We start from the raw sequence: 25,124 nt of genomic DNA on the forward strand, positions 1-25,124 counted from the left end.
GAAGAGTTCCTGGGGTCTTCCCGGGCTTCCCGGGGGCTTCCCTGGTGGCGCAGTGGTTGAGAGTCCGCCTGCCGATGCAGGGGACACGGGTTCATGTCCCTGTCCGGGAGGATCCCACATGCCGCGGAGCGGCTGGGCCCGTGAGCCATGGCCGCTGAGCCTGCGCATCCGGAGCCTGTGCTCCGCAACGGGAGAGGACACAACGGTGAGAGGCCCGCGTACCGCAAAAACAAACAAACAAACAAAAAAAGAGTTCCTGGGGGCTTTCCTGGTGGCGCAGTGGTTGAGAGTCCGCCTTCCAATGCAGGGGACGCGGGTTCGTGCCCCGGTTCCGGGAAGTTCCCACATGCCGCGGAACGGCTGGGCCCGTGAGCCATGGCCGCTGAGCCTGCGCGTTTGGAGCCTGTGCTCCGCGGCGGGAGAGGCCACAGCAGTGAGAGGCCCGCGTACCGCAAAAAGAAAAAAGAAAAGAAAAGAGTTCCTGGTCGTCTCCCCCGTCTTGCTATGATCCCTCTCTCCGATGACACCCCAGGCAGTGGGCGCACCCATTCCTCAAAACATCCCCAAATTCATTCTCCTCAGTGAATCTCTTTAGACTTCCAAAGGGAGACTTAGCACAGTAGGATTTTCACCTGATATTCTTTCAGCTCTTTCTCCTTTTTTTTTTTTTTCCAATGAGAATCCTTTGGTTCTCTTTCTTAGCTACATTAACTGTAGTGTAATTTTCCTTAAAGCATTTTCTGGGAGAAAAATTCTACACAACCACAACGATTTCTGCTCCAGAAAATAAGAATTCCCTTAGGGCAGATAAGAAACAAATCAAGGGTGATATATTTGGTGCATAATACAAATGAAAAATTTGGTGGTTTTTTTTGCTTTCACAATCCTTTAATCTTGTTAAACAGGTAAAAGTTAGAGGCATCTGCAGCTGCATATTCCCGGGTCCTGGTCCTATCCAATGTCAATATATCATTGACATTTACTTTTGAAATTTCCTTCCTCTGCCTATTTGTGAGTGCATTTCACGTGTGCCTTTAAAAAACTCATTATTTAGCTTTTAATACCCAGGAGGTCACTTCTCTCCCGAAGAATTATGGTACTTGAGAAGAACAGGAATACTCCTGGGACAAGGTTGCCAGATTTAGCAAAGAAAAATACAAGCTGTCCACTTAAATTTGAATTTCAGATAGACAACAAATATTGTTTTGGTATCCATATGTCCTAGATATAGCATACTTATTTATGGAACATATTAATCTATATGCAATATCATAATAAAAATTATGAAAACATTGTACTAAAAATTATTATTTATCTGAAATCAAAATTTAACTAGGTGTTTTATATTTTATCTGGCAATCCTACGTGAGACCAGTTTTCAGATTCTACAGAGACCAGAGCTGGACTATTTCAGAGTAAGCAGCACATGTTTTAACTTTCTGAATAAGTTGGGGCGGGGGGGCGGCAGGGGTAGAATGTTAGTCATTTCCCACTACAAATGGCATAGGAAGGGGTATTAGTTCAAATATATATACATCCCCTCAGACCCACTCTGCCACCTCAGAATCAGGGTGGATAAGATATAGCTGTTTGAGAGTGTTTTATAAATCATTGCTTGAAGCTATTGATGGCTTCTTTTGGAGGCATGCATTTTAATTAATTGTTATTCTTTTGTACTTCCTCCCTGAGGTGATTTTTAAAAACTTAAACTCTATAATAATCAGTAAATTCCTAGGTCTATTTATATGTTGATATTTTAAATTTTTTGAGGACTGTAGAAAGATTTAATGAGATATAAAATGATACAAGAGAAATAAAATATAATTGTCAATGGTGTCTATAAAAAAAAAGCTTCTCCAAAGAGTTAAACTAAAACACAGTTCCTTCAGAGTATGTCTGAAGGTCCAACCAAGGTTTAATGTAACAAGTGGTCAGAGTTCAAAAGAGTCATATTTAAAAAACCCCTCAAATTCTGAATGTCAAACTGGAAGCTTAATAGACTCTAAAACTAATTATAAGCTTAGAATATTGAGGTCAACAGTTTTCAAACAGTCGGATTAACTCTTTGATAGAGGAAGTCTGTTCCCATGTATCACAGCTGTGCAGCCATCCACTGGCCTTAATTTTTTAGAAATGAGAATTTAGGTCCTACTCCCACCCCAATTCTTCTTAACCTAAAAAAGAAGGGGAATCTATAATGGCTACAAAGCTATTAACACTCCCCTTAAAATTCTATAACAGAGCAGTACATTAAAGATGGCCATACATTCTTTGCTCTTGTTCACATTGAAAAGTGATTAATCAACTTCCGTTTGAATCTGGACTGGTCTTGGTGACTTGCTTTATCAATAGAATGCAGCATACGTGACATGCTGGGAGTTTCGAGACAGTTTTATAGGAAGCCTTTTCACTTCCACCCAGAACCTCTTCAAATGCTCTCGCTGGGCACCCTGAGTTTCTATGTAACTACCTGAGACCACTTAGCTAGGGAGACCACCCAAAGGCCCTCTGATAGACTGTTCCAGTAGGATCCAGCCTCCCAGCCCCTCCATCCAGGCAGACATATGAGCAAAGCTATTTTGGCTTCCACACCAGCCCACCCACCAGATGAATATGATCCAGGGATCTCCTAACGAGGACTTGGGGAACAGAACAGCCCAGCCAAGCCTTGCTGGAATTCCTGACCCCTGAAATTGTCACATAATAAAATGGTTTTATTTTAAGCCACTATGTATTAGAGTAGTCCATGAAGCAGAAAACCAGAAAAAACAGTGACATATTGCTCTTTACACTTAAAAACAGAATGAAGTGGAAGAAAAGAAGGGTTGGCTGATTAGAGAAGGTCAGAGAGGAGCAGTGGAATCAAATCCTCTAAAAGGAGATCATTATTGCATTGGACACAAATAAAAGATGAGTTAGGAATTTAGAAGACTCACAGAGTGTTTAAAAATTGTGTCACAATTTTTGGTAGACCGCTACTGTGATTTTGGGCCACACTCACAACTTTGGTTCAACTTCTTAGAGATTCAGAGAAAACAGCAGTAAAGTCTTGCTTCATGCAGATGCTGTGAACAGTAATGAATAAACATGACAAATAAATATGCTGCAAATAAGAACTGAAAATGCTAAATATGTAAGAAGCAATCTTTGCACCTACTGAAAAGCCTTCAGATGATTTCAAATTGGAGGTGTCTCAAGAGAAAATAACTTTGAAAATACAAACAGATTTTTATTTTTTGTACTTTTATTGAAAAGGTACATTTAAAAAAATACACAGACATTTTACCATTTACAGACTGCAGATATAGATGCTCTAAAAGAGTTCACTCTATTTTGCTGTCTTATACCTCTTGCCCCTGATATGACAAACATTCCAGTCCTGTTGATATCAGCTTAGAAACGGGGGCATGGGAGCATGACCTGCAACAGATTCAGTGAACAGAAAGACAGATTGTTCAATTATAAATTTTTTTTATCTTCTGTACATTATTGCATTAGGGAGCCACAAAATTATGTAGCATCATTACAAATGAAAACACGTTAAAAATGAAGAAGATAATGATGTAGAAATACGTGGATTCATTGTCTTCTTGCTGAACGCACAAGAGGTGCAAAAATGTGCAATTTAGGAAGCTCTTTTTCTGTTTGTATACATTTGCTTAGCAACTCAAACTGGTGAGGAAGCTACAAAATAAGTTAAACAAAAATAGCAGACAGGTAGTAATTAGAGCTATGTTATATGGCTTTCTATTTCGTTTAAATATCACCAAATAAAATGTAAAATAAAGAAAATACGTTATCTTTTGCTCTCTTAAAGAGAAAATTCAAAGCTACTTTGCTTCCTAACATTTACACAGCAACTAAAAATGTTTAATTCAGACAAGAGATACAGATCTAGTACTACACAGGATACAACAGTACTTGGGTCTAAAACAGTACACAATCCCTGTCAACAATAGTACACCAAAAAGAAAACGCTGTGATCCGTTGGTAAGATGGTATCCACAAGTAAGCACTTGTGTTCATCTATTTTTGTTCCACACTAGAATGTGCCCAGTTGGATTCCAGGATTATTTACAGACGTGTGAGGAAGACCCTAGTTTTCAAGTCTGTCAGGAAGATATTCCATATTGTTTCTAAGCCAGATCACACCCACAGAAAAATAGTCAGAAAATGATATATATGTGTATATATATATATGTATATATATATATGTGTATATATATATATTTCTGACCAATACATTTGCAAGAAACTAAATATCTCAGATACACAAATTGTATGGGGTAGGGCAGGGGGAGGGACTAGGGAGATAAAGCTTCTGCTTGCTCAGATTCTGAAATTATAGGAGCGGCCCCAAAAAACACTCTCGAATCTAGCGACTTACTCTTTGGAGTTGGGGCTCAGGTGGTACCCTGCATTTTGCAGTTGGGAGGGTCACTGCAACACCAAATGCTCAAACTGCTGAATCCTTTTGGCTTTCCTGCTCTACTTTCCTACTGGCCTCAACCGTCTGGGGGCTTGCAGACATTAGTACGGGGCGAAGAGGATGGAGGCGGGAGTGGCGCGGATGGGGCCGTGGCCGGGCCTCAGCAGAGCAGGAGGGATGGCTGGAGCCTGGAAGAGCGAGGCCGACGGCCGGGGTGGCAGTGACAGCGCGGAGGACACTGCCGCCGCCGCTGCCAGGGGCGAGGACAGGAAGGCCGGGGCCAAAGGCTTCATCATATCCTTCTGGAATGCAAGTTTTGCCTAATAGAGGGAGAAAACCAGGAGTGGGGTGGGGAGATTGTTTTGAATAACAGCAGCACAGATATTTTCATAAGTAAAAGAGCGACATTCAGAAGTCAAAATGTAAAAATCTTAACTCTCAGAAGTCAAGACATGATTATTTTCACGCTGGTTTCAAAGGTTCTTGGCATACCTTTTCTTTGATTTGTTTCCATTTCAACTCTTTTCTGGTGGTCCTTGCCCCTGGGCACTAGGACAGAGGAAAGCCTCTCTGAATAGATACTGAAAGTATTTTATGCTGCTGCTCACAAGGAAAAAACAAACACACCCAGGTTTCCTGCTTAGATTATGGAGCTCAATTCAAACTAATGACTTGTTTTAAAACACAAAGAGGCTTTTTGGAGAATATGCATTACCCTTTACTTCACCTCTTAAAAAAGCCGCATTGGGTTAGGTAACTGGAGTTTGGGACCTTGGGGACCCATGAACAGTCATGAAAACAAAGTCAGTTTACACCTCTCTGGCCACTTAAAAAGTATTACTTGAAAAACTGCAGCTGACTCAAATTTGTCATTGGCAATGATTGTAAATGGGCTAGAAACTTTCTCTATTTAAAAGGAATCCCAAGGTGGAATCTTCCTGTGAAGTAAGAAATCAATCCTTAATCCCTCTCTTTTGCAATCAGGAGTTTTGCAAGCTGGATTTGCTTAATGCGTAAAATGCCTGCATGCAGCATCGACTGAGCTTTGGAAAAACTGGAGGTAATGTCAGTATCGCCTTCAGCTGGCCAATCCCAGCTTTCAACCTCAGCAGAACACCATGCTGGGCTGAGTCCCAGGGAGACTAGGAAATCCATCCATCTGGGTATTTATATGACATCTATTGGTGGAGGCCCTTAATGTTTTTACCAAGAAACTGAAAATAGCACATTTTGAGAGCAGGTAAGACAGGCTGACTATCAACATGCCTACTAGACAGGGAAAGAGAGAGGAATACACACAGCCACTGTACTTATTGGAGAAAGAGAGAGAAAGAGGTGCGGGGAACACCCCAGAAAGGAGGAGGATATTAAATAGATGGATTTTGTGTTTGGAAAGCAATCCCTTTCCCCAGGTTTAACATGTTCCAAGATTCCTCAGGCATCATTGCCCTTGTTCCTGAGCCTTTACTTTTCTGTATATGCTGAAGAAGGGAATCTCTTGAAAAGGTCCTGGTGAAGAGTAAGGTATTAGCCCTTAAAGAGGTTCAGTTTCTTTTTTTCTAAGGAAACTTTCTTCAAGGTGTCCTCCCGCAGGGACTAAGTTCAATCTAAAGCTTCTCTCTATGAGGGCTATCTAAGTTCAAAACCCTTTCAGGACCAGTTAGACCCTAGGCCCTCCTTACCCACAGTGCCTGCCCCAGCCAGCAAGGCTGCCCCACAAAATAGACAAGTAGGCGAAGTGAACTTACTGCTAAAATGCTTGGGCTCCGCTGGAGTTTATTGTAAGGGCTGTACTTCGGCTTCAGTGGTTTCCCTGCAACTCGATCCTTATGCCTTCTGCTAGAAATGTGCTGAAAGAAGTTTGATGCATTAGCTGAATCCACATGTGAGTTTTATGCCATGTAAAATACATTTCCTAGACAGAGGTAGTTGGTTCCTCCATTCCCAGTTCTAGGTCCATGGTTCCATGGTGGTGTGGGTAAGATCACCACACCCTCTAAGTTAAGACTTGCTCCCCACTCTATTGTAACACCTCTCTCCCTTTCCTTTCTCTATAGAACTCCTCTGACTTTGCCTGGTATTATCACCGTGACTGATGAATCTGTCTCCCTAAGCAGATTTTGGGTCCTTGGAAGACAGGCTGAACATTTACTATCTTAGAAGTTCCTGCTCGACTGTAAGCTCCAGGTGACTGCTGTGCTCATTGGTCTCTAACACCAAGCCTAGAGTCTGACATATAGTAATAGTAGGTGCACAGATATTTGGTACTTTTTCTTCCACATAGCACCTGTATGTTGTATACCACAGGCATCCTATAAAGTTAGGAAATTTAACTGTGAGCAAAGTGAGAACCATTATATAGATTAGGAGATACATAGTCAAAGGGTGACCCCAAGCGACACTGACTACTAGTTCAGGATACATTACCTGTTTGAGCTGAATTTCTGAATTCACGTGAACATCACAGATTTCACAATGAAATGTCTTGTTCTGTAGTCCTGACCCCTTACTGCCATTCTGCATCTTTAATCTTGATCCAGGTCTAGGATAGGACTTAATTGGACCAGCCCCATTACGAGCTTCAACCATGGTCTTGTGTTTAGATCCTAAGACAGAAAGAAACACATATTAAATAGCTATTTACGAACTATATGAAGCTCTTGAAAAGTTTATCTTCAGGCTGAACTTCCCAAGACTTTTTTAATGATGGTTTTAATGCTGATTATAGATTTAACACATTTTCACTGTAAAAAAATGGGAATCCATGAGTATATAATAAAGAAAATATAGAGAAGCATAAGAAAACAAACATTACCTCTGTTTTCACCACCCAGAGATAACCACTGTTATCCTTTTAGCTTCTTTTTTTGGTATACTGAAAAGTGTATTTTCAAAATTGGGATCACGCTAATTAAATATCCCAAAAATTTCACATATCAAATCATATACATATTTTCTTATAATTACACTTTAATGGCTGAGTAATATATTCTATCATATTGAGACTATAATTTGCTCAACATTTCCCTACTGAGGAAATATGAGGTTGTTTCCATTTTTTTCTCTTAGAAGTGTGTTGCAGTGAACATTGTGCATAGATATTTGTCTTCATTTCTGTCACTTCATCATAATGAGTTTTGGGAAGTACTAGATGCTTTTGAGAAAATAAAGAACAGAACAAGTTTTATCCCCAACCTACTTTTGCCTTGCTGTTTCTAAAGTTGTTATATCGTACATTTCTTAAAATCACTCCTTTGAATCAAAAAAGTAGAGAAGACTGAAGAAACCTAATGTTTGAACAACAAAAGATAAGGTATTCTGATGAGAAAAGGTGAATCTTGTTATAAACATTATTTAAATTTAAACGATAGATGCTAACCTGTGTTGTGTGCCTCTAGCTGTGACAGGGAGTTCACAGCCACTTTGCATAGTGAACAATAAAGTAATTTTTTGGCTTTTTCTTCTTCTGATTCAGAAACAGTACCAGGAGCTCCGTTTGTGCTCTTGGAGGGAGAAGTGGCTGCTCCGGGTGGCAGGGGTGTTGTACCAGGTTTGAGGAGAAATGAGCCACCTTCAGAGCTTGATGCCTGACTGGAACTGCTGACTTTCAACTTCCCTTTATCTTCTAAGAGAGACACAGAGAGAGAATGTTAAGGCCTCATATACCATACAGACACAGACAAATTGACGTAAAGGAATTAAAAATAGAAATCTGATTTCTAGGTGTAGTGTTTTTTTAATTTTTATTTTATATTGGAGTATAGTTGATTTATCAATACAGTGTTGTGTTAGTTTCAGGTGTATAGCAAAGTGATTCAATTATACATACACATGTATCCATTCTTTTTCAGATTCTTTTCCCATATAGGTTATTACTGAATATTGAGTAGAGTTCCCTGTGCTCTACAGTAGGTCCTTGTTGGTTATCTATTTTATATGTAGTAGTGTGTATATGTTAATCCCAACCTCCTAATCTCTCCCTGACCCCCCTTTCCCCTTTGGTAACCATGAGTTTGTTTTCTATGTGTAGCATTTTTTTCCAGCGCAGATTTTAGTTCATTGAGCTTGATTGAAAAAGAACTCCATGGCATCGGTTTCTGTATCAGGTCACCCCAAGATCATGATGACTCACGAAAAATGACTTTGTTCTCCCACTTGCAGCAGGTAACTTTCCGTCTGATATCCCTGAGTTGTAAATTATGTTCCTTTAATAGATAGGGAAACCAGCTACCTTCCAATCTGATTAAATGATATGATGGTAACATGAAATAAGACATGTAATGGTAGGTTTCATTTGACTACTCATATTTTAATTATGACATGAACATAAAGTTAAAATTCAATTTTTACACCAGGTTAAATTTTAACCTTCAGGTGTAGGGCAGAGGTGAGGGAAGAAACATGGTTAATTTTGGTTATGATTAGTTAAGTTTTTGCCGCTCTTTGAATGGCAATATGATTTATCCAAAATACAAGATTTAAAGATTCCATTCATTATACTTATTAATTACTGCCAGTCTGAATCATAAGTTTTAAATAATGACATTAACCACAAGCACAATACGAGGATTAGCCAAATCATTTACAGACATCTTGGCATTTTGATCATGTAGCTACTAAACGTTTATAATCCTTGAGGCCCCTGTGCAGGCTCTAAGAGGGGTCACGGTGACTTTAACAGAATCTAACACTTCACGGTTCACCTGCTATTCAAGACAGGCTCTGTTCAGTGGCTCCTTTGGGAAAGAAGCTGGAACTTCTAGGGCAACTGCAAAATCCATCACAAGTTTAATCCTAGTAGAGCCTTGCTCTTAGAAAATGTCTGTAGGTATGCTGATAAACTCTCATTAAGACAGAAAGGGGGAGCTTCCCTGGTGGCACAGTGGTTGAGAGTCCGCCTGCCGATGCAGGGGACACGGGTTCGTGCCCCGGTCCGGGAAGATCCCACATGCCGCGGAGCGGCTGGGCCCGTGAGCCATGGCCGCTGAGCCTGCGCGTCTGGAGCCTGTGCTCTGCAACAGGAGAGGCCACAACAGTGAGAGGCCCGCGTACCGCGAAAAAAAAAAAAAAAAAAAAAAAGACAGAAAGGGGTACTTCCCTGGTGGCAAAGTGGTGAAGAATCTGCCTGCCAATGCAGGGTACACAGGTTCACTCACTGGTCTGGGAAGATCCCACATGCCGCAGAGCAACTAAGACCGTGTGCCACAGCTACTGAGCCTGCGTTCTAGAGCCCACAAGCCACAACTACCGAGCCCACGTGCCACAACAACTGAAGCCGATGCGCCTAGAGCCCATGCTCTCCGACAAGAGAAGCCACCGCAATGAGAAGCCCGCGCACCGCACCAAAGAGTAGCCCCCGCTTGCCACAACTAGAGAAAGCCCACATGCAGTCAGGAAGACCCAATGCAGCCAAAAATAATAAATTAATTAATTAAAAGAAGAAGAAAAAAAGAGAGAAAGGGAATTAAAACCGAAAATTTGTTTGTTAATTGCCCTAGCTAATTTGGAACCATGTACCATGGACCTGGATGACCAAGAGGGAAGGAATGACGAGGGAAACAGCAGTGAGGTTCTGTGTGTCTCTTCTCTATGTGGGGCAAACCAACGCTTTCACACACATCAAAAGTGAGGGGAGATCATATTTTTACTTAATTGATTTCAGGGATCAGCAGTTGATTTCCATCCCTTTTTCCAAGCTGGATCCATCCATGTCAAGACTGGACATAGCAGGGATACTATAGATGAATTCCAGGTCTGGGTGGTGTTTGGAATAAAGGAATATTCAGATCCCTTTTAATCCTTGGTTTTCACAATCTATATTCCTTTTCAGCAAGTTTTTTAAAACTTTAGGATGCCACAAAGTATGATGGAAAAGATCTCAGACTTTTACTAAACTGACCTCAATAGTATGAGAGAAAGAAGTAAAATCATTCTTCCTAAATGGTAGTAGTAAGTAAATTAGATTGAAGATTATTTCAGGCCTGGTACTCTCTTATCTATAAGGATCCCTCAGACTGAATCTGCAATTTTATAGAAATCACAAAGCAGCAAAATAATTCAGTAATCTTAAGATTTGCCCCTATGGAATTGCTCAGTTTTTTGTGATGGAATCTTAAGTTATTGCATAGCAAAATCCTTCCTGGCTTCAAGCATTTCATATTTTATATAAATTCGATCTGAAGAATCTGACATGTTTTAGATATTTACTCACTCAGTCTTTTACTCATATCACTATTTTAATGTCCTTATGTTGATCTTTCTCTTATACTCTTATATAGAATTTTATAATTTACAAAGTGCTATCACTTACGTTATCTTTTTATCTCTTACAACTTATGACTTGTGAAAAGTTTCAAAAAACTTGTGAAAAAGATAAGGCTGACAACGATTATTCCCACCTTAAAAATGTGGAAACTGAGGCTCATCAATATTAAATAATGTCCCACAGATTAGTAAGTAGCATAAGTGAGCATGATATTTTCTCTAAATATTCACCATGTAATGTATTAATCTCCCTGCACAAAGACAGGACTTCATATGGCATTAACATTATAAAACGCATACATTAGTCACCTGGAGATGTGAAAAAGTTGTTGCTTTGTTTTACTATTATAGTTTAGTTTTAAAGCATATTTGCCTTAAATGAAAATACCTACACTATTCAACAATCATCTGATTCAGGTTACATTGAGAAGATGGACAGAATTGTATCTTTTTCTCTATATCCTTATTTCTTTAAGAAAAAATACACAGATTTCCTTTTTACATCTTTTCAAAAGAGGTCATTCACTCATTAACAAATGCATATTAATAATATGCTAATTGCTGATAATGTGCTAGACACCGAAGAGGATAATAAATAAAGTATGTGTAGACTTTTAAGAAAGTAACAGTTTAGCAGAGGAAATGGATAGTCATTCAGAGATCTCTGATTTATTACAGAAACTGGCAAGAGGCATGAGGGCATAGAATTGGAAGTAATTACTTTTGGTTAGGAAGAAAGACATTTTCTGTCTAGGTTATGAAGATGGGTTTTGAAGATCAGATTTAGATAAGTATAGAATAAGGTGAAAAGGAGTAGGAAGTGAATAGCTAGAAGTGGACATGTGAGGAAAGGCTTAGGTGTTAGAAAGCTTGGGGTTTGCTGGTGAATACCTGGTAGGTGAGGATAGAAGATGGCAACAGGTTTAATGGGAGATACTATTATAAAGATGGACTCAGTCAGAAGGCAGAGAATATTTTAAAACTGTTAAAGTAGATACTAAGGGTAGCCGGTTTTCTTTTAAAAAATATTAAGAGGTGTGGAGTGATTAAGATTTACATGATTTAACATTTAGATAAATTATGTTTTGGTTTTTATGCCCTGGATAGGTCAGAGTCTTAATCTTTGAGAATATTGGGAACGCATTTTGACTTTGGAAATGTGTAAATGGCTCCATCATATGCAGGTAATTCTGCTACTGGATTGATACTAGATAGTCAATAAGACTGATCCTAAAATCAGGAAAGTCTCTGATGCAATAATTTATTTAAATTGTGGCATTCTTTCTGGATCTGTAAATTTATAAGCATCAAAGCCTAATTTTATTATTTCTCCTTTTAATTGTTTGATATTTTTATCAAAGTCCATTATATTATTTCTCTTCCCTTACTGGCATTTTTAAAGCCTTCTTATTGTGTGTATTTGAAAATTTAATTAATGTACTGTTTACTTCTGTTTCTTTTAATAAAGATGCATGTCACCTGGAACTTCTAGTTAATATGAATTCCATTTTCAAGTATTCCCTCACCTAATGAAAATTAGCAGGTCTTCTGAGAGTCTTAATTATTTCCTGATTACTCAAACACCTTTTCTAAGGTTTCATCCGACAGGATTTTGAAGCAAAATTTGCTAAGCTACATCAGAATTGCCCTTTGTAACAAATATCCATAATTTATTCACCCAAGTGAATTTAGTTCTTCAAAGTAGCCTTCTTGGGAGGTCCCACTCTGACTCAGTTATTTTCCAAAGCGCTAAACATTTTGAAAATCTCTCTTTTTGGAACTGTTTTCATATCTAGTTGATAAACCAGGTGAAGGAAGTCCATTTTCAATATTTATGTGTCACTCTTATTTTTTACTCCAAAAATTTTACTCAAATAAACCCAGCTTATTAGCTCTATTTCACTCAAATACAGCCTCAGAGCACTAATACTCTAACACAGAAGATGAAAAGAACATGCCAGGAGTCTGAAAGCAGTTTTCAGAAACTAATCCTGTTGGTAAATAGAAGAGTCATGTCCATTGATAGGTCTTAACTTTAAAAACAATTAAAATAATATTCTAACCACATCAGAGATTTTATTTTGAAGTAGAACTTTGGAAGCTATAATCAAATTTTGATTTCACTTATGAAGTTTACTCTTGATTTAATGTTATCAATATAAGAAGTCTTTTCTAATCAGGTTTCAACAGTTTACTAACAGATACATATTTTATACAATAAATTTATGCTTGATATAGAAAATAAAGTCAGACAAACATTTAAAAAAATTAAAATCACCCATGATTCTATCATCTAAAATAAAAGTCAACAAACTTTTTCTGCAAAGCACCAGATGGTAAATATAGTGGGCTTTGTATGCCATACTGTCTCTGTTTCAACTTTGTACTGAACTTTGGTATTACAGCAGGAAAGCAGCCACTTACACATGTGATTCAATAAACTCTTTTTACAAAAAATAGGCAGCAGGCTAGATTTAGCCTGCAGGTAGTAGTTTGCCAATCCTTGACCTGGAATGATTATGTTTTGATATCTATTACTCCACACTATTTTTTAAACAACAGTATATATGAATAGACAGAAACATAATATTCTGTAACTAATATTTGTTGCTTAGTAATAAATCAAGAATATCTTTCCATGTCAATAAATGTAGATAGAACTGGATCATGATTTATAAAACAAAATGATATTTACTTATATGGATGTACTATAATTTATTCAACAAATCTTTTGATGTTTGGGTTATTTCTGGTTTGCACTTTTACTCATGTTAAAAAGATACTGAGTGGGACTTCTATTGCCCCCATTTCATTCCCCCGTCAGACAACTTCAGGCCTTGGTGATCTGCCCCTCATACTAGGTGAGGTAGAGGAAAGGAAGGTTGGAGAGAGATGGGGCTGGGAATAGTTAGAACTCAAAGAACCTGCAACCTCAGTTTGGCATGGCCGAATGGGTTTTCTTTGGGTCAACAGGACATCTTGAAAGGTGGCCAGGCTTGAACCATGTTATTGGTACAGACACAAGAAGGCTGATGACCAGGACCCTGGCAGCAAGAGCCTGAGGAGTGGTGGGGACTGAGGAAGGATTGGAAGAACCACATGAAGACCTTACACATGGTCCTTGAGAAGCATCTGGACACCTATCATGCAGAAGCCATCAATGATTGTTCTTACGTACAACAACATTTGCCCTCCCCCCTCCCAATTACTTCTCCTATCCCTAAAAATTGGAAAGGGCAAGAATCAGAAATGATATGATGGGGAAGAAAGAAAGGGCAGGTTATGCCTCTTCCCGTGGTCCAACCTGAGCCAGGAGGAAGGGAGTGTGCAACTAGATAAGAGCCTAAAGTTTCAAATAAGACTGGACTTTCTGATATCTGACAGTGTCTTTGAGGAATGAGAAAGGAAGATTCAACAGAGTATATAGGCAATCATGTTTGTACTCTGCTGAATTCACATATATTCAATAAACCATTTATATAAACAACATTGTGTACAGACATCTCTGTATACTTGTCTGATAGTTTCCTCAGGACCTAAATTTTGAGGAGAAATTGCTGGATCAGAAAGCATGTACATTTTTGAGCTTGTGATGCACACTGCCAAATTTCCCTCCAGATGGTTATACAAGTTAATACTCTTAGAGCTTTGTAAGAGATTGCTGGCTTCCCTGTACCTTTACCAGCCTAAACGTCCATTGTTTTTGCCAATCTGACAGATGTAATACAATATCTCACTGCCAGTTTGATTTACAGTTATTTTTATACTAAACAGATTTGAATACCTTTTCATAAGATTAATGATGATTTGTGTTTCAAAGTAATTTTTTAAAAAATTCTTAATTCTAAAAGGGAACAAAACCCTTGAACTAAATGCATTTTTGGAAGTTAAAATTTTTACACTAGATAAGTAAACTTTACCATAATAACAAGCTTCCTTTTATACACAACTAATATATATACGTGTGTGTGTGTGTGTATTCTATTCAAGTATAGTTGATTTACAATGCTGTGTTAGTTTCAGGTGTCCAGCAAAGTGATTCAGTTATACATACATATATATCTATTCCTTTTCAGATTCTTTTCCCTTATAGGTTATTACAAAATATTGAGTATAGTTCCTTGTGCTGGACAGTAGGTCCTCACTGGTTATCTATTTTACATATAGTAGTGTGTATATGTTAATTTCAAACTCCTAGTTTATCCCCCCTTTTCCCCTTTGGGAACCATTAGTTTGTTTTCTACGTCTGTATACACAACTAATACTGTTAAGTTGGTTGGAGCATGGTTCTTAGAAGCTGAATTCAGGGGCTCGATCCTTATTTCAAGAAGTTTGCTTTCGGGCTTCCGTGGTGGCGCAGTGGTTGAGAGTCCGCCTGCCGAAACAGGGGACACGGGTTCGTGCCCTGGTCCGGGAGGATCCCACATGCCGCGGAGCGGCTGGGCCCGTGAGCCATGGCCGCTGGGCCTACGCGTCCGGAGCCTGTGCTCCACAACGGGAGAGACCACAACAGTGAGAGGCCCGCAAACCGCAAAAAAAAAAAAAAAAAAAAAGAAGTTTGCTTTTATGTAGAACAACAAAAAAAAGGCCAAATAGCTGCTCCAGGCAGTTATATCTTCGAGTGATAGTAAAAGCAGCAATAATAATCACAAATTAATAGCTAACACTAATTGAATACTCACTATAGACCAAGCAGTATGGTAAGAACTTATATTCATTATCTCACTTATTTTTCATACACTGTAATGAGGTAGACATTTTACTATCTGTACCTTTTTATTTATTTATTTTTGCGGTACGCGGGCCTCTCACTGTTGTGGCCTCTCCCGCTGTGGAGCACAGGCTCCGGACGCGCAGGCCCAGCGGCCATGGCTCACGGGCCCAGCCGCTCCACGGCATGTGGGATCTTCCCAGATCGGGGCATGAACCCGTGTCCCCTGCATCGGCAGGCGGACTCTCAACCACTGCGCCACCAGGGAAGCCCTGTTTCTTTTTTATTGAGGTATAACTTATATACTGTAAGGTACATACATTTTAATGAATTTATACATATGTATACATTTGTGTAAACATAGATATAAAGAAGAGATAAGATACTGATATATAAGATTTAAAGATATAGAATGTTTCTACCACCCGAGAAGACTCCATTGAACCCCCAATCAGTTGATACTCCCCCTCTTCTCAAAGATAACCACCATTCTTATCGCTATCAGTTTAGATCAGTTTTGCCTATTTTTGAACTTCATATAAATGGAATCACCCAGTATATATTATTTTATGCCTGGCTTCTTTCACACAACATTATGTCTATGAGATTCATCCATATTGTTGCACATAGAAGTTTGTGTTTTTTCCTAATGGCTGGATAGTATACATTGTATGACTATGCCACAATTTATTTATCTACTTTACTATTGATGAGCATTTGAAAGCTTTCAGTTTTTGGCTATTTTGAGTAATGCTACTATAAATATTCTTATACATGTTTTTGGTAGACATAGATACTCATTTATGTTATCTATATCTATGTCTATAAAGATATATATATCTTTAGTAGATTCTGAAGAGTTTTCCAAAATGGTAGTACTGATTTATATTTCTACCAGCAATGCGTGAGAATACCAATTGTTCCACATTTGCTCTAACAAATAGTATCAGTGTTTTCAGTCCTTTTGATTTTAGCAGTTCTGGTGGAGTTGTGGTGGTACCTTATTTTGGTTTTATTTTGTATTTCCCTAATGACTAATGATATGGAACACCTTTGCATATTTTTATAGGCTAATTGTATATCGTCTTTTGTGACGTGCTTGGTCAAATTTTTCGCCCATTTTTTAAAAAGCAGATTCTCAGCTTTTTTCTTATTGATTTATAGGAATTCTTTATATAGTCCAAACAAGAGTCCTTTGTCAGATACATGTATTACAAATCATCTCCCAGATAGTGGTCTGCTTTTCTCTCTCAAAATGTATTGTAACTACAATTGTTCAAAAAGAAAAACAACCAAGGCTTGGACAGATTAAGTTACTTCCCACAGGTCATTGAATTACTAAATGGTAGAGCATGGATTCAAATACAGTCTTCTGAATCCTGAGCCAGTGCTTCTTATTGCTCTTCTGTTTTGAGGGAGTAGAGACTAAGAATGCTCAATCTCAGTGATACTTTCTTGAAGGCCTGACACTGTGGAATAAAGCTGAGTGGATGGTATTACCTTTGTATATCTTTGTCAAATGATGCCATACAAAGCATAGCACATTATAGGCAAAACTTGCTGAGAACCCGACAAATAAATGTTTTAATACAGTTTCTTTAAGGTTGCAACTTTGCATGTAACCTAGGAAAGCAAAAGACAATAGCTTTTAAAGAAGGCATTTCAAGCAAAAATTGGCTTAGGTGTTTTTTCTTCTTTGAGTTCTCACTTCTTGGCTAATGTCCCAACAAAGAAGGTCTCTGATTCTCTATGTGAAGTAAAAATTTCCTTGCATTTTTGCTTTTGATAACACATGTCTTGACTTACCAAGCTGTACAAATTACAACTACTAATAGGTATCATTTTCTGCCACTGAGAAATGGCAAAGATTTAAAAATTATAAGCGAGGGAAAGATAAGATATAGCACCTGCTTGACGGGAGTGTAAAGCAGCATAACCATTCTGAGACATATGTGAAGTTCATACCATTTCACCAAGTAAGTCCCATCTAAGAATATATCATAAGGAAATAGCCATCTATCTCTGCAACAAATTTAATAATTTTTGCATACCTGTGATGTGGTATACACTATTCTAGGCTCTGAAGTTAGAGGTGAAAATATATGTGTATAATATATACCAAATCTTTGACTCAATGAAATTAATTATCTAGTGGGAAAGGCAGAAAAGTATATACGTATATTTACACATATACACATATGCTTTTGTTATATATACATTTATAAAATATATGTTAAAAATATATAAGCATGTATAAAACATGTTTATATTTTACATATTATATATAATCATATAAAATTATATATAAAATATATGTGTATAATATATATGTATATATCATATATACATATATATGATATATATGTGTGTAATACATACATATATATGCATATATATGTGTGTGTGTATATATATGTGTGTGTATATATATATATATATATATAGTCTCATAGCATTAAGTGTGCTAAGAAGAAAAATAAAGCATGGCATGGTAATAGAGTCAGTTCAAGCCTGTCTGAAGAGGTAATATTTGACAGACACTTGAATGAAATAACAGGAATTCTGGGAAGAATAGCATTCCAGGAAGAAAGCACAGCAAGTACAAAAACCTTGAAATGAAACAAGCAAGATCAAGGTGAGTGGGAAGAGGGTGAATGCAGGCTGTGCGGTGAAGGAGCTGACCAGGGCCGAGATCACATACGGTCTGGTGAAGCATGAGAGAAATTTGGACGTAATCTGTGATTTCTGAGCAGGAGAGAGAGGTGATCTGAGTCATGTTTTCATAAGATCATTTTGACTGCTATGTGGAGAAGAGCTTGTGCAAGAATAAGCACATGGAGATGAGTTTGGAGCCTAATGTAGCTGTCCACAGGGAGCCGATGGTGGCTTGGACCAGGGTGGTAGTAGAAAATTGAGCAGTACACTCAGGATGTATCTGTGGGTAGAAACAACCAGACTTACCGACTGATTAGATGTGGGGTGTCAGAGAAAGAGAGGAACCAAGGATTACTACCAAGGTTTTGCCATGGACACTTGGTGAATGGTGGTGGTATCATTCACTGAGATTAGAGATAATGGTATTTAGGATGGTAACCAAACTTCCTGGTCTCTCAGCCAGGAAAACTTGGCTATGCGTAATTCCATTCCTGACTAATAAACCTCAAGCAAGTGACTTAAGTGATTGGTGCCTTCATCTGAAAATGTGCAAAATACTACCATTTTCTCCTCGGGCTCTAAGAACCAAGAAGATGGTAAAGGTGAGGCAAGGGCTTCAGGTGGATGACACAACGAAAGGTAATAGTTTGGGGGCCTAAGCTCAAGTGACTCACAGTTAATGCTAATGAGATCAAGGTCATGGGTTCTGTTCCATACTCAGGGGCTGTGGATATCTAAATCCATGTCTTTTGACTGAAAAAAAAATGTGTACCAGTCTTTACAAGTAAATCACCACAACTGGACAATCTGAGCTCACACACCAGGCCCTAAAGCAATGATTATAATTTTTAATTTTTTAGGAGCAATATTATTCATTCATTTGTATATTATTTTTATCATTATGGTTTTAAAAGACATAAATTTTGAATAGAGTTTTAATATGTGTATTTTGCTTTCAGTGAAAATGCAACAGGTTTTCTGTTTATTGTGTAGTCATCTACCATTTGTCAGAGAGTTTTCAAAAAACTATGAGCCTTGTTCACTGACACCTACCAACGTCTTTCCAAGATAAGCGTTCCAGAATATCAAAGGAGTTCCAAAACTTGAGAAAAGTGCTCAGGAAACCAAGGCTACAATTTCAAGAGAATCATATTTTGTGCTTTCTGAGGTCACTGAAGGATACTGCTCGTCAGTTTTTACAATAATTTTCCTTTTTATACTTAGTATTGTACTAAAAGGATTAGGCAACAGAGACATGCTGTGAAAGGACTGCTGGTCATGTTCTTTCCTTTTTTTGCAAGCACCTTGTCTAGCATCTCATTATTATTTCAAAAAACAAAGCAATGCCCAGATTACTGCTCAACGCTCATTAAAGCAAGTTAGTTCACTTTGATATGGAATTCTGAAATCATTCTCTTCTGCTTTATCTTCCTACTTTCTCAGTAATGAGGAATTAATGGGTGTCAGTCAGAGGACCTACCTACCTTTTTTTTTTTAAATCTACCATTATTATTATTTTTTTAGAGTCTTCGGTTGCTGCACCCGGGATCTTTCCGTTGAGGTGTGTGGGCTTCCCTCTAGTTGTGGCATGTGGGCTCTGTAGTTGTGGCACGTGGGCTCTAGAGCGCACAGGCTTAGTTGCCCAGCAGCACGTGGGATCTTAGTTCCCTGACCAGGGATTGAACCCACGTCCCCTGCATTGGAAGGCAGATTCTTAACCACTGGAACACCAGGGAAGTCCCCAGAGGACCTACTTTCTTAGTGTGGTCTTGCAAGGAATGAAGCTGAAAAGCCCATGGGGCTCTGCACCAGACAAAGAAATACTGCAAACCTGTGTGTATGTCAACTCGTGTGCTGCAGAAGACTTCTTAAGCCTTTGCCTCACTTGTCTCCTCCTTATCTACACTTTGACACAGTACAAGTGATAGAAACCACTAACTGATGACAGATATTTTAATGTTTAAGCTAGAATTCTACTAAGATAGGCAATGGATTTGCAGGGGGAAAATAAAGCAGCAGCACGTGAGCTGCAAGATGAATAAGCCAGTTTCGTACCTTGGAGTTCTTTTCAAAGCAAAATGTAATTAGAGATGTACAGACGCTAGAGCATCATCGCTATATCAGTGGATGCACAAAGAAAGGAGGATTCATTTGTAGTCTAACAGGACTGCACCTGTTAAGTGAGTAGGAAGAAAAGAACTATATTGCAGATAATGTTCAGATTATTTTGCCTCCCTTTATTTATTAGATGTTTTCTTGGAAGGTGATGTGCAAAAAGATCTTGGAAAATTTAGTAATAATTTGAATGCACCATTTAAAAGATGTTTTTGAAAGCAGAGCTCTTTTGGTGATCCAATAACCACACACACTTATTTTTAAATTCTGTAAACTTACAGATTAGATTTGCTTAATTAGAAACATATACAGTGAAAAAGTTATATACCTGGAGAACAGGTCAATAAATCAGACAAGTGGGGAAAACAGTGATAGTATAAGGAAAATATACAAAGGCAGCTTCCCCATGGAAGCTTTACCCTTTTTCTTAAGTCCGCTATTAATACTGCAAATCTCTCATGAGCAAATGTCTGGTCTCCTATTTCTGAGAGAAATGGGGAAGCTCGATGAGTTTACCACTGATGTTACAGTTTCTTCCCTCTGTACCTATTTTGTTTGGATCTCTGAGGAAAAGGTATCTACTTCCACCTGGACTCTCTATCTTTTAAATCTTGTCTATCTTTCCTATAGCTCTAACTACTTTGTTTCTACAGGGTCCTTTCTGTTTACAAAATGCTAAAACTTCCATGTTCCAAAGTCATTCCCTAACTTGGTTCACTCCTGGAACTTTCCATTTGCCTTCTCATTGGCGCTGAATTTGAAGTGGTCCTGTGAGGTGGCCCTTTCCACTTCCTCTCTTCCTGTCCATCCTTACCCTCCTGCAAAAGCCAGGGGTCTCCCTTCAGTCTTCTCTTGCACTGGGCACAAGTTCCTTCCTGAAATGCTCTCCCCACTTGATGTCCACAACTCTGCCCTTCCCTGGTTCTCCTTCAGCCTCAAGAACAGCTCATTCCAGGATCTGTTCAACAGCTCCTACTCTTCTGTCTGCCCCTAAGTGTTGGCATTCCTCAAGGTCACTTCTTGTCCTCTTCTTGAGCATTATGTGATCTAATTCACTCCAATGACTTCCTCTACTACATTGACATAGATTCCGAAATCGACAGGTGAAATCTCTACCTTACTCACAGACTCAAGACCCCCTTTTCCCTAACAGTCTGTGGAACATCTGTTTCTAGATATTTCCTGGGTATTTCAAACTCAACATGCCTGATACTGAATGGATGAGCTGCTCCAGCAGCACCCGTCCAAGCAGTCCCCATATCAATTGATGACATTACAGTTGTGTATTAGAATTGTCAGCAAAGACTCTTGAATTCTTCCCTCTTTTATTCTTCCCTCCTTCTACATTTAATGAATGACCAAAGTTTATTGATACTATCTTCTAAATACCTCTTCTACCAGTCTTATTCACATTTTCATCCAGCAGACATTTATTCAGCATCTACCATGTGCCCACTCCCTCACTTCGGGCCCTCATTTATTCTCCCTGGATTATCATAAAACTTCTTTATAGGTCTTGTTACTTCTAGTCTACTCTCCAACTCTTTCCCCCTCCTTCCCTGCTCTATGTTCTCAATAATCCTTTTCATATAATTATATTTTGATCTTACATTAACTATAATTTTTTCACACTTTCACACATTTTATACTGGTAATGTATTACCAGGATAGAGATATTCTTGCATCCTAGAAAAATATCTTAATTCAATTTGGGGCCCAGTATACAGAAAACCATAGGTGGGCAATAAATTTGTTGAAATAAGGAATGTTCAATTCACTGCCATGCTTTCTAGCCTCACAAGTAAAAATACTAGAAAAATTCACTGTTAATAGCTGAATCATAACTAGTAAAATGAATATAGATAGAACAGATAAATACATTTCATCTGTTGATTATGTAAAATACTTGTATTATTGTTTCCAAAGATTATATATATATATACATATATATATATATATGCAAGCAATCAATATTTAATGTCTTTTGAGGTTGAAACAATTCTCTTAAGAATGACATCTCCTTGAAGTGTACTAGGACAGAGGCATAACAACAAAAACATTCCTTTTTGCCAGGTCCACTATTTTGAGGTTTGATAAAATGAACAAATCTATGGATTTCATTATCTCCTTTACTAAGAATCCTATACAAACTTACATATAAATATTAAGCATGTACCTTTGCCAGAAAATCTAAAGTATATGTGAAAACACAAATATCACAAAAGTATAGCCAGTCCTCTTTGCAACTTAACTGATGTCCTGGTCTCTGGCAATGTTTCTCATGGGTTTTATGTCTGGAAACTCATCAGAGGTTTGTAGCCCAACAACCCACCTGTCCAATGTAAGCAGTCAGTAACAAATTACATATACTATATTCATCTGAGTTATCAACAATTACACAATCGATATAGTTATACAATAATGTTCTTCAAGAAATTCCAAGTACTATGTCTTGTGGTATTATTTAATTTTCCCCACCCTTTAGATAACAGATGTCCATCACTGAAGGTGTCATTATGCAGGCTTTGGACCTTAGTGATGATACCACTCATGACCAACCCAAATCCTCAAGGCACATAACCTTTAGCAGGTGGCCTGAGACTGACCCAGTACACTGGAAGTCCTTTAGTCACCCATTTAGGCTTCCTCCAACTAGATGCCTCATTTAGACTTGATGTAATTCCAAGTGTCCCCAAGGGTTACCCACATAGTATAATATTGTCTGACTTATCTCACAACACCTGCTATTTAGCTCACTTGCTTTGATAGTCACAGGACTTCTTGTTGGAAAATGTTTGATCTCAATGCCCCACTTGAGGGTGAATTGCTGGACCACTTTGGAAATGGAAAAAATTCTCTATATGGCTTATGCCATTTTGCAGGTGTGGAAAACAAAGCAAAGGACTTGCATGACAATCCCAGAAACATCAAGAAGTCAAGGAGCGACATGGAAATTAAAGCTACTTTTTGAAATTCTCAGAGCACTAAAATATTATACATTGGGCCAGTTTGATGCTGGTGGGCCCTTCCCATCCAATGCCATGTTACCATGCCTCTAGCCAAATTCCAGAAACCCTGTCTCTGTAAGCATGGTTTATCACCATGAAGCTTGCTAATTCCTAATTAACTATGTTGATGTCTAATTTTCATATCTTGGCCTTCAGACTACTCCTGGAAGCAGGGGAAATTATCTCTAAATGAAAGTGACTCTACTGAATCAGAATCTGTATGCCCTTATGTGAAAAAAACAAAAAAGCTTATTTATTTTAAGTAACTTAGGACCCATGAAAGTCAGGTGACTAATTTCGTAAGTTCAAAACAGGTCCTGTGCTATAATTTTCTGCCAGTCTCAATTCTGACCTAGGGTATCCCTGCCCTTTCCATATGAAAGCCTAAGTCAATCAGATTCTCGCCATTGGGCTACACCCTGCAGTGATTTTTGTAGCCCAGTGAAATGACAGTCATTGCCCTCCCTGTCTGAGTACCACATGACAACTGCCCCACTGTCCCTTGTGCCACTTTGTTGGAGAGCAGAAGCTGCCAGTCTCACACTCAGATAAAACAGTGGCATCTCCAAATATCTCCATGTTGGAAACTGGCAGCCTACACTCTGTATCAGTGAGCTGGCACTGACATTAGTGAACTTGTCACTTCTAAGCAAGCACAAAAGAGGGCTTGTTTGCTAGAGCTTGAATCTAACGAACAGCTTTCTCCTATTTTGTATAGTTTTCCAGCCATTTGACTTGTACAATAGAGAAATCATATTTCAACTTCTTCAGGTTGAAAAATTGCCCCTTTTCTGATTTGTCACCAAGAGATGAGAAACCGTTATTTCTGAGGCAGCTTTATTATGGAAAATAGAATAAGTAACTCATGTCACTCAAATCAAATCCCTCAGGGAGTAGGTCCAGTAGCGATTCAAAAGCCAGGAATAAGATTAAAAACTAATTTTCTAGGTGGAATGAGGAGCAGGTTCTTTTTCTTCTAAACTAATGGCCCTTCACAGAGGAAACATTCACAAGGTACAAGGGAAACATGTGAATTCTGCTCCTCCCACCTTCTTCCTCTCTAGATGCAGACTTAAGGGTTTAGCTTTGATGCTCCAGGCAGGGTGACGCTCACACTGTCAATGGAAAGGTCGGCCTGAGAGGTATTGAGGAAACTGAGTCTCTCATCTAAAAAAATATATCTTTATCTAATAGAGAAAATATTTAAAAATTACTGTCAGCCAACAAGTTTATTGCCTCAGGCTGCTTCCAGGGAGATAGGGAGATGGGCTTTTACTCTTTATGGACCTAACTGGGTACTGCCTGCCCTAATGACACTATGCAGACATTCAGCCGCTGGACTGCTCAGGTGTAAGAAAACTACTAACCCTTTAAAAATATATTGCTAAAAGGCAATCATACTTTTACATTTTGAATCTAGCATTTGTACTTAAATTCAACATGCTGCTTTACTGCAAAGTTGTCAAAGCCAGCTTTATATTTAAGACATATAGGTTGCAGGAGAAAGTCTGTTGACCACAGAAAGTCTCCTTTAAAAAGTGAGATGAATTCAAGAGGCCTGGGCCTCCAAAGGGGTTTGCCTGGGTTGTCTCATCATACGAGGTCCCTTAGGGATACTGCAACGTGGGGACTTATGACTGTGACCATGAGAAAAATGAACAAGAAAGAGATATGACATTGTATTGCAGACTGTGAGCCTCCCAACTATAATACAAAACAAATGGCTACGAGTTTCTTTCCCATCCTACCTGTGCCCCAAGGTATATAAACCTCATCAAGTCAATAGAAGAAGCTATTATGCAAGTAACATAGTCTATGGAGAACAGAGAAAAAAAAAAAACCATTATCCTCTCATACTAAACAGGAGTTTTTAACCTGGGGTCTGTGGACTTCCAAGGCGTCCATGAGTTCACAGGATCCATGAACTTGGATGATAAAAAAT

General features: G+C 38.5%; 1 protein-coding gene across 7 annotated transcripts in view; it reads right to left on the bottom strand.

Annotated features, from left to right (window-relative positions):
• Positions 1 to 3,232: 3,232 nt before the first annotated feature.
• ZNF385B (zinc finger protein 385B) overlaps positions 3,233 to 25,124 on the bottom strand; it is a 312,338-nt gene continuing 290,446 nt past the window's right edge. For 5 of the 7 annotated variants that reach the window (XM_012532160.3, XM_033423663.2, XM_049712589.1 and 2 more), the window contains 4 exons: positions 7,809 to 8,054; positions 6,857 to 7,035; positions 6,178 to 6,279; positions 3,233 to 4,749 (listed from right to left, as the gene is read on the bottom strand). In XM_012532160.3, the coding sequence (XP_012387614.2) occupies positions 4,531 to 4,749; positions 6,178 to 6,279; positions 6,857 to 7,035; positions 7,809 to 8,054 (746 nt within the window). In that variant the 3' untranslated portion in view covers positions 3,233 to 4,530. The other 2 variants (XM_033423664.2, XM_049712587.1) reach the window with 2 other exon arrangements.

This window comes from Orcinus orca, chromosome 7, assembly GCF_937001465.1.
Source record: "Orcinus orca chromosome 7, mOrcOrc1.1, whole genome shotgun sequence".
In the NCBI taxonomy this organism is placed as follows: Eukaryota; Metazoa; Chordata; class Mammalia; order Artiodactyla; family Delphinidae; genus Orcinus; species Orcinus orca.